Source organism: Lissotriton vulgaris, chromosome 5 (assembly GCF_964263255.1).
Source record: "Lissotriton vulgaris chromosome 5, aLisVul1.2, whole genome shotgun sequence".
NCBI lineage: Eukaryota > Metazoa > Chordata > Amphibia > Caudata > Salamandridae > Lissotriton > Lissotriton vulgaris.
Genome location: NC_141693.1, coordinates 1,831,383,180 through 1,831,397,303, shown reverse-complemented (window position 1 = coordinate 1,831,397,303; position 14,124 = coordinate 1,831,383,180). Strand labels below are relative to the sequence as shown.

At 46.1% G+C, this 14,124-nt stretch overlaps 1 protein-coding gene across 1 annotated transcript in view; it reads left to right on the top strand.

Annotated features, from left to right (window-relative positions):
- The window catches only part of CDK5RAP3 (CDK5 regulatory subunit associated protein 3), a 62,720-nt gene extending 51,252 nt beyond the window's left edge, over nucleotides 1–11,468 (top strand). Inside the window, exons 13-14 of the mRNA XM_086924287.1 lie at nucleotides 796–967; nucleotides 7,944–11,468. Coding sequence (XP_086780413.1) covers nucleotides 796–967; nucleotides 7,944–8,009 — 238 coding nt within the window. The 3' untranslated portion in view covers nucleotides 8,010–11,468. The remainder of the gene's footprint in view (nucleotides 1–795; nucleotides 968–7,943) is intronic.
- Nucleotides 11,469–14,124: the final 2,656 nt, after the last annotated feature.

The window sequence follows — 14,124 nt, the reverse complement described above, 5'->3', positions numbered from 1 at the left end:
TCGCTCACACTTGCCTGTGCAGTGGGATTGGATAAGGGTGCGCGGCCCATGATGTGCATAGCCGTCTTAAATGCCACTTGGGGCACTTGATTACCTGATCAATGCAGATGAACACCTTGACAATGCCAAGAGTTTTCAGTGCCAGGCTCAACCTACACATGCTTCTGTTATTGTTGAATGTTGAACCGGAAAGATTGGTACTTATATATTAACAATGGACAGTTGGAAATAATGAAATAATTTGTTTAGCGGCTCCCTGGCTGAACTAGCCTCGCTCAAGAAAATCTTGTTTTAAATAAATAATAATCTCTCTATTTCTCTGCTGTATGTTGGGGGATCTGGAGTAAAGGAATGCATTCTCAGTTCATAATTGAAATGCCTTCTATGAAGTGTTTGAATTAAAAAGAGTAGGAAATGTTCTGGAATAAGTCATTTACGGGGACCAGGCATTTTTGTGGCAGGAAACTTATTTAGTTCTGCTGAGTGCTGGCACGTGCTCCTATCTGTTTGCGCTGACCATGAATACACTTCGCCACCCTACAATTTTAGCAAGATCAATCAATCAATCAAGTGTTTGTTAAGCGATACTACTCACCTGTGAGGCGCTGGGGGAGGGGGGTTTCGCAGGTACGAGTCCATCAAGGAGGGAGTCTGTTCTGAGATCATTCTGGATAAAGTGTAATTTCCAGAGGGTGTGAATGAACCCAATCTGTGCCTGGATTAAGATGGAGAAGTACATGCAAATAAGAGCATCTTGACACGAGTGGCTCTTTCTTTCATTTTCTCAACTTGTAGATACGTAGACCGGGTGTGTGAGCGCCTACGACAGCGGCTCAAACAGGCAGAACTTCTGGAGGTGAAGAAGGAGCTAATGGTGCAGCGAAGGCAAGAGGCACTACAAGAGCAAGCGACGCTGGAGCCGAGACTGGACCTCCTGGTACAGAGGACCAAAGAACTTCAGAGACTGGTAGGTGTTGGGTATGAGCTGGACGCTCGTGACATTAACATAGGATCTCACCTCTATACTTTCTCCTCAGCCCCCCCGCCCTCCATTCCTTAGATTGCACATATAAGAGATCCCTTTGGCCTAAGCGTGGACTCTTGTTGCATGGGCTTTGGGCTATTTAATGGTTAAATACAATAGTGGTTCTGTTGGGTAAGACGCATCACTTTGGCAATGCTAGTGAATGCAAATTGAAGTTTAGAAACTCTCTGAAACACATATGCAATTAGAAATCAATGCTCAAGCAATCTACTGATAAAGTACATATAGCCAAGTGATGATTTCATGTAATTTTATATCAGAATTCGTTCATGTTACATCTGAATTCATTCATTCAATGATGACATTTGATTCTTAATTAGACCGTCAATAACAAGTGAAATTTTTGTGACAATTGGTGAAAGGTGCTCGGTGCATGAAGCAATGTACAGTGAAAATAAAGTAATACATATATACAATTATGTACAAGGGTTAGATTTGGCCAGAAGCTATTTCACATCCAAGGAGTCCTAGTGTTCTTATAATGGATCCTGGAGGTTCTGGACCTCAGGTGAGCGTCGACGTTTCGACCCTGGTGCGCCCCAGTTGGTGGTCGCGGCGGGTCTTTTTCAAGACAGGTGTGTGGGGGTAGACAGTATGTAAATCAGGAGGACTGGTCTCTGCCTGATGGGGTGCCGCACAGTTACTTGGTCAAATCCGTGTTCATTCGTTTTGAAAACCGGTCACTCTGGGAGGAGGTGCTTCGTCCTTCCTCTCTGCTGTGAGGAAGGACGCAGCACCAGGATCGAAACGTACATAATTGTATATATGTATTACTTTATTTTCACTGTACATTGCTTCATGCACCGAGCACCTTTCACCAATTGTCACAAAAATTTCACTTGTTATTGACTGTCTAATTAAGAATCAAATGTCATCATTGAATGAATTAAATCAGATGGAACATGAATGAATTCTGATATAAAATTGCATGAAATCATCACTTGGCTATATGAACTTTATCAGTAGATTGCTTGAGCATTGATTTCTCATTGCATATGTGTTTCAGAGAGTTTCTAAACTTCAATTTGCATTCACTAGCATTGTCAAAGTGATGTGTCTTACCCAACAGAACCACTATTGTATTTAACCATTAACTACCCAGGTTCTGAGGGACACAGGGTTACCCCTTTTTCTTTAATCTTTGGGCTATTTAGGCAGTTGTGAGTGTAGGCAATTGCCTGGCCTGTAATGTTGTTTAGCATCAACTATTTGCTGTGAATTATTCCACCATCTAGTAGTTTAGTTCAGAAAATCATCTTGGTTTTTTTTGGGCGTCAAGCAGAGCCAATATGACTCTTGATGAGGTTAAACTGAAGCCTATAATGTCAAACCATGAATCCACCTTCTTCCGATTCTGTTTTTCCTGATGGGCAAAAGCTGAGAATGCCAAAATTACCCAGGAATATCGAATGTTGCCAACATAAAGGTGGCTTAGTCTGCCTTAAACACCGCACAAGTTCATAACAGGATAGGTAGGCTTAATTGAGGGAATGCCTGCAAAGACTTTTGTGAGACTCTTGCTGATGGTACTAGACTAATGGAGACAGGTAGAACTTGCTGTCTGCTAGGACAAGGTCATTCTGTAGGAAGGGGGTTATTACACACAAGTGAGTGCCTGAAATCTGGAAGGAGAAATACAGTAACAGGGCTGAAGAAGAGAGAGGACTGGTTATTAAAGAATGGCTTGGAACCAGGCAATGCTTCTCTACGACCGAACCAGAAAGACAAAGTAAATACTGTACAACAAAGAACAGAAAGACAATAAGAAAGGAGAAGCAGAAGGACACTAGACAAACTACCATAAATGATAGTTTGAATACTCTGTGCATAATGTTCTGTCTGTAGCCGAGTACACCTAAGAATAAGGCAAGGACCAGATAATCTCACAGAGTCTTGGAAAGCACCCAGCAGCTTCTATGAAGAGCACTGATTAAATCTCTGGCCCAGAGGTACCAAGCATTGGAACTCATTGGTATCCTCAGGTGAAAATAAGTAAAGATTTTAGCATAAACAAAAGAGACGGCAGTGCATCAGGATGGAGTAAAGCAAGGTGTGCAGTGTCCTGGAAAGTGCTCTTACATCAACCGGTCGTGTAGGTAGCATGGCAGACTCCTGACAGCTGTGAGCTGAAGGCTGCAGTGGTGGTAAGCTTAAAGTTTCAAGCAGGACACAGAGAAGGACTGTGGAATAACAGCTTGGTCAGTGGGGAATACAGAGAAAATGGATGGACAGATGCAGTCTATAAGATGTAAAGCCATGGAATAATTTAGGGAACAAGGTTATCTGCAGAATTCTTCTGCCATTGAGAAATTCTGAGAAGAGGTAAGATGAAATGGTGTGGTGGTGTGGCTCACTGGTTAGAGGCGGCAGACCCGGAAACAGAGGACGGCCTGGGACCATGGTTCAATTCCCGACGCGGCAGGGTCGTGGACCCGGGTCAGCGGACTCGATAATTCTCGCCTCGGTGCCTACTCTAACCAGGGATCACACTTGGCAACTCTGGGCATTAGCTTGCCTTATCTCCACAACGGCCCCCCACATACGCCGGGGATGCCTGGTTTCACCTTAGAGATACCCAGCAGGGACCATCTCACAGGGAAAGCCAGGACGGGTTCCCCAGCGGTCTACAGCGCTGAGACCACTCGGTGCAGGCACCCCCACACAGCGGAATTAGCGCTGAAGAGGGAGAATCTCTGACAACTTCTGCCGCCATTACCCACGCCCAGCCACGGGACACGCCCACTTTGAGGCCACGCCCCCACAACAAGTATTTAAAGCGCGCTGAATACAAGCGTCGCATTTAACCTTGGAACCTTCTGAGGCTCAGCCGGGAGTAGTCACTATCGCTTGTTTTTCACCTTTTAAAACTTGTGTAGAAAGGGTTTTTTTAAAAACACTCACCAAGCTTCCCGGCACCCGATCCACTCGGTGCAGGCACCCCCACACAGTGGAATTAGCGCTGAAGAGGGAGAATCTCTGACAACTTCTGCCGCCATTACCCACGCCCAGCCACGGGACACGCCCCCTGTACCCTTCCTCTGACCTATAAATTTGTGTATCTCGCGGAAGCGTAGCGGACGAGCGCAGCGGGCGTGACGATTGCGCGCCGAAGGCGCGCTCAAGGCAAGCTCGTCTGCGCTCGTCCGCGCCGAGTCCGGGCCCAGGGCCATACCCCCTATACCTCAGTCACAAGAGCCCAGGTATTGCAGTGCTGAAACCCTCCATAGTTTCAGGCCCCCTGCTACGAACTGCCTAGTGCATCTCTATCACGCTGAAAACATTCCACATACCTGTCCAAAATGCAAATCAACCCTCAAACCTAAGCCGGCCACAGAACTGACACACGACTACCGCATGTTTGTGCTAAATTGCAGATCCCTGCCGAAACATAGAGCGGAAATTGCCCTACTATTAGAAGAACGCGTGCCGGACATAGTATTCCTGACGGAAACATGGCTCACCACAGACTCCGACCCTGCCCTAGTTACCGCCCTCCCTCCAGGCTTCCAAATCACTCAGCAGGACCAACCTGAGGGGAGAGGAGGAGGTCTAGCAATCATCTATAAAGAACAGTTTCATTGCCGAGTTACTTCTGAAACCATTCCTGACTGTGAGAGCCTTGCCTTCAGTCTCGAACTTTCCCCCAATAACTGCTTCTCAGGAACACTTATCTACCGTCCCCCAGGCCCCCCTAAGCAATTCCACAATCTTCTTCCTTTGATTGTGGCGGAACGCCTGAGTACCACTTCTAATTTCACTCTGTTAGGTGATCTCAACCTTCATTTCGATTCTGCATTGGATCATACAGTCACTACGCTCGTGGATGACTTAGCTGCTAACCACCTGTTGGACCCTGTGTTCAGCAACTGCGTAGACCTTGTAGCCGGACTACCAATTCCGCTCCCATGGACGGACCACTTACTGGTCCCCTTCACCTGGACCACACTTAAGCCTCCACCGACTGCACCCACTACAAGACTCACCAGAGCCTGGTCTCGCCTCTCAGTCGACGAATGGTCCATCAAGCTCGCCAGCAACCAACCCCTCTACAATGAGGATCCTTGTCTAGCCAACCAGGCTTACGAAGACTGGATCACACAAACTCTTGAAGACACCCTCCCTAAAAGTAAAACCACGCTGAAACGCTCCCACAAAACTGCCCCCTGGTACACGGAGGCTCTCAGGGAAAAGAAACGCCAATACAGAAAAACCGAAAGACGGTGGCGTTTAGACTATTCTCCAGGAAATAAAACTCGCTACCGAGAGTCAATCAATGACTACAAAGCAGAAGTCAAAGCTGCTCAGGCTATATACTTTTCGAACAGAATTATCCTAGCCAAATCAAAACCAAAATAAATTTTCCAAATTGTCAAAAAACTAACCAAACCCCCACCTAGCCTGCACGAAACAAAATCCACAACCCACTGCAATGACGTAGCTGAGTTTTTCCACCAAAAAGTTAACAAAATATATTCATCCTTCCCCCCTATAGTTACCACCCCCTCAGCCCAGACCAATACAATCATGGCAACCCCCCCCCCCCCCCACCACCCCCTCCTTCAGCCTCAACCTACTCTGGATCACTTCCCCCTCCTGGATCTTGCAACCCTTAAGTTCATGTCTCGGAAAGTCAAATCCGGCTCCCCTGATGATCCAGCCCCGCCAGACATCATAATGTCAGCATCCCAGATCACACTGCCAACCATTAGGGATGTCTTGAACGTATCTATCACCTCCGGCACTGTCCTTCCTGCCTGGAAATGGGCCATGGTCCGAGCATTGTTAAAGAAACCCAATCTGGACCCCTCTGATTTCAGCAACTACCGGCCTATCTCCCTGCTCCCGTGGGTGAGTAAAATCCTGGAAAGATACATTAATCTCCAACTGGTGAACTTCTTAGAAGACCACCAATTGTTAGACCCCACCCAGACGGGTTTCAGACCCAAACACGGAACCGAGTCCGCCCTCCTTATGGTCACTGAGGAATCCAGAAAAATCCTGGATCAAGGAGGATCAGTGGCAGTGATCCTCCTCGACCTAAGCGCGGCATTCTACACGGTCAGCCACGACACCTTGCTGCACCGTCTGTCTAGTGTCGGAATCAAGGATAAAGCCTGGCCTCAGGGCTCCTCTTTAAGCCCCGCACTTTTCAACATCTATATGAGGCCATTGGCTGAGGTCGTCCGTCCATTTGGGGTTAAGATTATTTCATACGCGGATGACACACAGCTGGTGGTTTCATTGGCGCAGGAGTCCAACACGCCAATGTCAGGCGGGCTTAGAGAGTGCCTAGAGGAAGTAAAGAGCTGGATGTCCTCATCATCCCTCAAACTAAATGGGGACAAAACGGAGCTGATGCTCCTGGGCCCCTCCGACCCCAGCTTCTTCAACTATTTGTGGCCCCCCTGTCTAGGCCCCCCCCCCCAGCACCCAAGGACAACATCAAGAGCCTTGGGGTGTGGCTGGATTGATCCCTCTCATTCAATACCCAGGCCACAAAACTTTCAGCTACCTGTTTTGGCCTCCTTAGGATGTTAAAGAAAATCCTCCCCCTTCTACCCATGGAAGCTAAGCACGTAGCCATCCAGGGTCTAATACAGTCTCGCCTAGACTTTAACAACGTGCTCTACCTTGGCGCTCCAGATTACACCTTACGCAGACTCCAGACAGTGCAGAACTGTGCGGCTCGCTCACTGCTCGAGCTTCCTCGCAGACAATCAGTGAGAGCCGGTCTGGTCAGCCTTCACTGGCTGCCAGTGCGCCAGAGAATCCTCTTCAAGGCCATGTGCATTGCCCATCAGGCCTTCTGGGACACAGGTCCTATGGTTACCCGTGACTTAGTCACCCATTACCAACCCAGCAGAAACCTCCGCTCAAGCCAGACCTTTATGGCTATGGCACCAAGAATAAAAAAGACTAGGTCTGGCGGCAGGACATTCTCCTACAATGCATCCAAGACCTGGAATACTCTCCCCCTACATCTTAGAGCCAACCCCAACCTGTCTTCATTCCGCAAGCAGTTAAAAACATTCCTATTCAACCATCCCCACTAATTCTCTGCTAGCCACTCTACGAGGTCTCCTCTGTTATTTCTTAGCGCTTGGACGCCCCTGGGCAGCAATTCGCGCTCTATAAATTTACCTTCATTTCATTTCATACCCTATGGCAGGGTGATACATGCGCTTTACAAGACACCATTACATTACATTACAATACAAATGAGTCACCAGGCTGCAGTTTGACAAAGAAACAGGTTCAAGGACCCTCGAGAAAGAAGTTGGTTTCTTGAAATGAGAACTTGAACTCTGCTTTACCAATGTCTGCTAGTGGGACAAAGCAGGTCTGCACCCTGACCCGCTGCATTCAGTTGCTATCCCCCCTGTAGCCGCTGGCCACTGACAGTGCAGAGGGAGCCAGATCTAGGGGCTAAAGCAAGGTCCTGCCTCTGGCTAAAATTCTCACAATGGAAAGGTAAGCTGACAGGCCCTAAGCAAGTAACAGGGGTAATTATTTGCCAGAAGATGCGAGAGTTTGGGTTTTAATCTACATTTCATGGCAGCTCCAGCCCACAGCCCCATGTTAAAGAATTGCTGATAGACTGACTGGTGGATGTAGTTTGCCCATTAGTGTTCTCTGGGTGGGGTCTCCCATTCTGATGCATGGTATGGGTATGGGGCATGCAGTATTGTGCTGTCTGTGTGGCTCCCTTCCTTCTGAGGTTCCATTTCTCCTCTCTTGTACATTAGCTTCTTTCTCTATGGATTGGTCTCCCTATTTTCCCCTCTGCACCGTGACCCCCTTCCCAGTCTTGGGTTTTGTAAAGCCAGTTATGTTCCTTCTTCACTCATTTGCTTGTACATATTTCAATATTTGACTCAGTTGCGTTTTTTTGTTTCAGATCGAGGCGGATATCAGCAAAAAGTACAACAAGCGTCCTGTCAACCTCATGGGGACTAATCTCTGATCTCCCACAGCACAGCCCTTCGGCAGCCACGGCATCGCCATATGATCCCCAAAAATCACCGGCCATTGACTTCTAAGCCCTGCCCTCGTTGTCCTCCTCCGTGCTGGATTCTCCCAGAGCACTTCCATGTCACGGGCCAGAACTCTCTGCCCTGAATCTTCACATTCCTTTTCGGCGACCATTAGTACCATTAATCCTTTGTGTCACCTAGCACTGGCCTGTGGAGTTATCCCTTCAAAAGCACTCCCCTACCTGTGACCTCCTATGAGTCTTGACCTTTGACCCCCAGATTGCTACGTAGTGCATCACTTAGTGACCTCCCCAAAACATCTCTTCCTTACCTCCTTTGGGTAACTGCATGTGCACAAGTAGCTGAGTGGCTACAGGTTGATCATGCCGTATCTAAGTTCCCCCAACGCCCACATCTAGAAGACTGCAAGTTAAGGCTGGTTGTAGGGCCTCCTTAAAGTAGGCTTTGGTTAACCAAAGCAACGCAGGTTGAGTTCAAAGGCTTACCTTCAACAGCGGTACTGGGGAAGACTGAAATCAGTACGCACAACCAATATAGACTGAAAAGATGAAATTCAGAAGAGCTCAGGCAAAAGGATTTATAACATATATTCTTAGCATTAAAATTGGGAATACTTATAATAAGTAGATGGTCATCAAGCATACCAATGAACGACTGTGGTGAATATTAATCACATGAAAGTATATGGAAGTTCATTGATCTCTGTGAGGTGAATAACACGGTCCTATTATTGGACTTCCAGTAGTGCACATTAAAGAACGCTGCATTGTCATGCATGATGTCAGCGAGAGGCCGAAGCTGGTAGGAAATGTTAAGTTTCACAGAGCAAAAATGTCTCATGTGAAGTTGGCTCCCAATGCTGAAAAGCTGTTCTTCGGAAGCGTTCATCAGATGACTATGACCTCCGCACACCTCTTGGTCAGGCCACTAGTGATGTGCTGTGTTCAGCACCACCCTAGCCAGCAGGCCCAGTTTTTGGAAATGTGGCTTCCAGGCAATAGGAACTAATGCTGCTGGGAACCTCTGTGGCATCCTCTGGTACTGCAGTCTCCTCTGGTCCAGCTGCCAGGCACTACCTTCAAATGTCAAGAATATGAATCAGCAAAGCAGCATTCCCCCAATGGCCCATGAGATAAGGTTGAGGAGGTCTTCCTCAGCCTTGCTCAGCAACTGTGCCAACCCCTTGTTGCTTGAGGCAAGATTGCTCAAGGATGGTTCGAGCTGGAAAAACACACTGAATGCTTCTCTTGGCAAACCTTGTTAATTGATCTGTACTGGTTTTAAAGCCTCAAGAGGCCCATGGTATTAGTGTTCCCCTCCCCAATAACTGCTTTTTGACTTGCTCTTAAATGCAAGAGTTGGTTGATGATGCTGTAAATCTCACAAATCATTTCTGTTGGTTGCGTCCGGAGGTGTATCTTTTAAACACAAAGTTTTTACTGTGGAAATTGACCGTAGGTGGAGTCAATGTGACGCATTGTGACATTGACCAGTCTGTTACGCATTAAAGTGTTGTTCTATAGGAGAGAAGTAACTCTCACTTATGTGTAACAAAACATTCTGTTGTATGTTTCTTGGGGAACACCCTCCCTTGAAGGAACTCTTGCCCATTTTTATTAAAACATAAACCGCAATACACATTGATAGAATATGAAGTCCTAATTTGTAACAATGGGACCTGTACCTGTACGAAAAAAGACTTCAACCACACCTAGGGGCCCATAACACTGTCCGCCCGCTACCACTACGGTAAACGGGACAGACCGCCAGAGATGCGTCGGTCCCGCTATGCCAATTAGGATGCGCCCGCCACTCTGGCGGTCGCATTCTGCATATTATGGATTGTGACGGTCGGTGCTGTCTTTAGCACCCGCTGCAATGCACAAAATGCATGTTGTGCATTGGCATACACAACGTGACAGGCACTGCGCGGTGCCTGCCACCTTGTGTATGCCAACGAAGGGGGGTACCATAGGTAACCCCCAAGTGCACCCCCAACACCCTGGGGGCCTGCCACCGGCCCTCAATTTCAAAGACCGCATGCAAGACTATTTCTGCATGCATCATAACGTGGATGGCGGTGCCTGCAAGGCACCGCCACCATATTTTCTACCTTTTCCGCCCGGCCGGCAAAAAGCGATGGAAGGTCTTTCCGCCAGCCGTGGTGCCCAGGCGGGGTGTGACAGCGACATTTGGCGGGTGGTGCGCCACCGCCGGCCCGGCGGTGGCGATCCGCCCGTGATCGTAATAATCCACCCGTGATCGTAATAGGCCCCCTTGTTGGGATCATCTATTTATACTGGTCTACCTTGTTGTGATAGCGGAGGAGACTAATAAGGGAAGAGCTAGTTTCTATCTGGTTACCTGATTTGTATCTACAGCTACAGAATATATAATATATAGTATCTATAATATACAGTTGCCTTTAGCATAAATTTGTATTTAATATTACGGTAACCCTATCAATGTAATTTCCCCATGGTAGGGAATTATCAGTCTATCAGTAGATTTGTAGAGTGCTTCTTGTCACTCAGTGAGTGTATCCAAGCATCAAAATACTTTTTCAACCAAAAATGTAATTCATATAATTTAAAAAGAATTATGGAGCAGCCACTTTCCCCGGTGAAGGTTGTTGATACACACATGCCCCTCGCTCACAGAGATTGCTGGTGTGCACATGTCTCTTGTTCATACAGGTTGCAGATGTAAATTAGAGCCTTTTTTGTGTCTGTGACCTGTGTTTAAAATATCATATATCTCACATTGCCTTTCCCAGCAGTCACCTGAGCTGTCGTTGCAACAGGCTGGCGCCCATTGAGGCCTACAGCAGCTACATTGTGTTTGTTCCCATATTGAGATATGGCCAACAATTGTCAGACAAAGTGATTAATCGAGCACCCTGTGGCATGCTGTTTTCAATGCAGTGGCCAAAGTGCAGGGATAGTGCCCATTACAGCATGTTGCTTTTATAGTGTGGTTGCACGTAACTGAGATTCAGATAAACCATCACTGGGATTCGAAAGAGCTGGTAAATTTCAGTCCCTTACCCCTACCACCTGCTCATATCAACATGTGCTTCCAACCCCTTTATCCTAAAACATAATTCCAGAACTCTCTAGAGTCACCGTTTGTGATTTCTCATCTTTTAACATTGGTTCTCCCCCCTCTCCCAAGTACCATACTTTGGCTCTCCATGTCACTGCCCTGTGACCTACCAGAGTTCGGCTCCCTACCGACCCAAAGCATTCGGACCTGTGATCGTGACCATTCAGGCTACCTTGATTAAGGCTCATAAGCTAATGGCCTAGGAAGCAGTAACACACCAAAGAATTATCCATCATTTGTGGGGGGCGGGATGCCAGTGGACTGACTAGCATGCTGCATCTGTAAAGAAAAAATAATTTATTAAAGAATTATTATAAAATCAATATTGCTATGTGTTTTATAATCAGAACATGAAGCGGAGACAGTGTGACTGTAGCGGTAATTGCAACTCCCAATCCCATCTCAGTCCAGAGAAATACATTTTAATCTACCACTTTCTCACAGCTGATCTTCCTGTTCACTTCTTGCTCTAATGTCCAAACGACTCCAGGACTTCCCCTTTGCCTGACTGCTGATTGGATGAACTTGTAGTTGGTGGTAAATAACGAATACTAAAAGGGAAAAAGCGCTCATTTGAGTGCTCCCTACATAGCAAAATCAGTAATTTACCGATTCGGTATTTTAAGGAATCGGTAATTTACTGATTCCTTAAAATACCGATTCGGTAAATTACCGAATCAGTAAAATGCCCACCTACATCTCATTTTCCAAATGCCGGTCGAACGGCCGAAATTACCGAATTTCTGCCGTTACTGACCGATATTTGCCTACCTACATCTGGCCCATTAACTTTTATTTAAGTATTAATTATTGGAAAAAAATTAAAAGCCATTGTTATTTGTAATATCAATACATGTAAGTCACGTAAATACAACACATATTGCCTTACAAATGCTATAGGTGTCACATTTGCGAAAGTTATAACTATTGGCATTGTAAAAGCTATTAATTTCGCTATTTTCAAAAACAAAACATAAATAAAAAAATGTTCATTTACAATACCAATAGCTCAAACTTTCCTAATGCGAGACCTATTGCATTGCAAATGCTTGTTCTCTTTTCCTTTCACTCTGTTGATGTCCTGTTTGTTCATCATTTTCCTTTCTCTCTTTCCTTTCTTTGTCTGCGCCCACACCCCTTTGTCATGGTATTTCGTATTTATTTATGAAGTAAAGGGCATAGGTAAGTATGGGTGTTCTACTGCACAAAAAAATGCAAACCCATCTCAAACAGACCAACCTCACCCCGGGGGATGTCATCACTCTTGACAAGCGCAGCCGAAGAGTCGTGGTTTGTGTCTCTGCTGTACCTCAACCACAGGTGATTTTCCACAGGTCTCTCTTGATTGAAGGGCGCATTTAAAATAAAACTGGTGTTCGGGGTTAATGTGACTTTTTATTCTCAATAGTATCCTCTAATTCTGATTTTGTTATTTGTAATTATATGAATGTTTTTATTAGGCGGAGTCTGATGGTATGGAAGTCGGTGACAGCATTACAGGCTAAACGAGATTTTTTCTCTAATACATCAGGACTGAATTCTAATAGGTTGAGGCACCTCCTGCTCCCCATTATGTTTACGAATATCTGTGGCTGGCGTTTTATATCGCTACACATCTTCAAGAGTGTGATAGGAGGATCCAGACCCTCCCCTCCTCACCGCCCCTCCTCTCTTGCCCAGAGGTCACTGTTGCTGTGGCATCATCATACCCTTTTCTGTCACACAGCCTCGTCACAGCCTCATCCCTGAGATGCCGTAGACCATACTATCACATTCACCCACACTTAATGATATAGAAATACAACGTGGAGTGTGTAGGCATGTCACATCCTGCATATATAACATTTAAATTAGGTAACATTCTTAATTAGCAACGCAGCGAACACTCTAGACATGTGGAAAACACGTCCCCACGAAGCAAACAATACAGACAGAAAATCAAGTGTCAAGGGGTCACCTTGGAGAGCACCAAACACCACTACCTAACTTGCCAACACACCCAACAAGCATTGGCATAGCCAATAGGTCTCGCTTTTGGGACCTTTATAAGTGTTTAGCCATGCAACAGTTGGTGCTGTTGCACCAAGGATATTTTGCTGCAGAGCTAAATATTTATAGGTTCTAAAAAGCGAGACCTATTGGCTATGCCATTGCTTGTTTCATGTTGAGGCAGACAATGTTAATGGCTGTACGTTTCCAGTGTGTGAACCCCTAGATGGCTTCTCTGAGATTCCGAAGAGCTGTGTGTGACTGGTGCTTGCTAGGAACAATCTCCATATTGGCTGCTATTCAAGCAGTTGGTAGTTAGTTATGTTAGAAGGCTGGTGAGAGCCCTAAGTGGCTCTGCGTGTGATGATAAGTGCTCTTTGCTATTACTTGTATGGTCCATTGTATGACCCATAGTGCATTTAAATCTGAGCGCAATTTATGGTAATGGGATACTCCCCAGATGGCCTGTTGACATATTTGGTTCTGTTTGGAGATGATTCATGCTGAATATTGCCTGGCCTGTTGACATATTTGGTTCTGTTTGGAGATGATTCATGCTGAATATTGCCTGCTGAGGCTAGAGTAGACTTATGAACAGTTTATTGATCGATTACATTGGACAGTGGCGTGTAGATCCTGTTATGGATTTGTAAGGAGCATTATGTACATGCCTGTTGGAGGGAGTTGAATTCTTCATGGATGAGCCTTGTGTCTCTGTAGGATGTCAACCATGTAGTTCTCTTTGCTGTTTTAATTCTGTCCTCTAAGATTTAGAGGTGTTTCACTTTGAAATCTGCCAAGTGGTCCAGTAGGTGTAGTGGCACCTTCCTGGTAGGTGATGTATCAAAGTCTCAGTCTCTCTCTCTCTTTCTCTCTCCTTCTCTCTCCTTCTCTCTCTTTCTCCCTCTCCCTAGTGAGTAGTCCCACTCTGAGGCCTGATTGCCGGTCACCTACAAGGCTAGTGTTTTTGGTTTGCTGCATGTATAGATG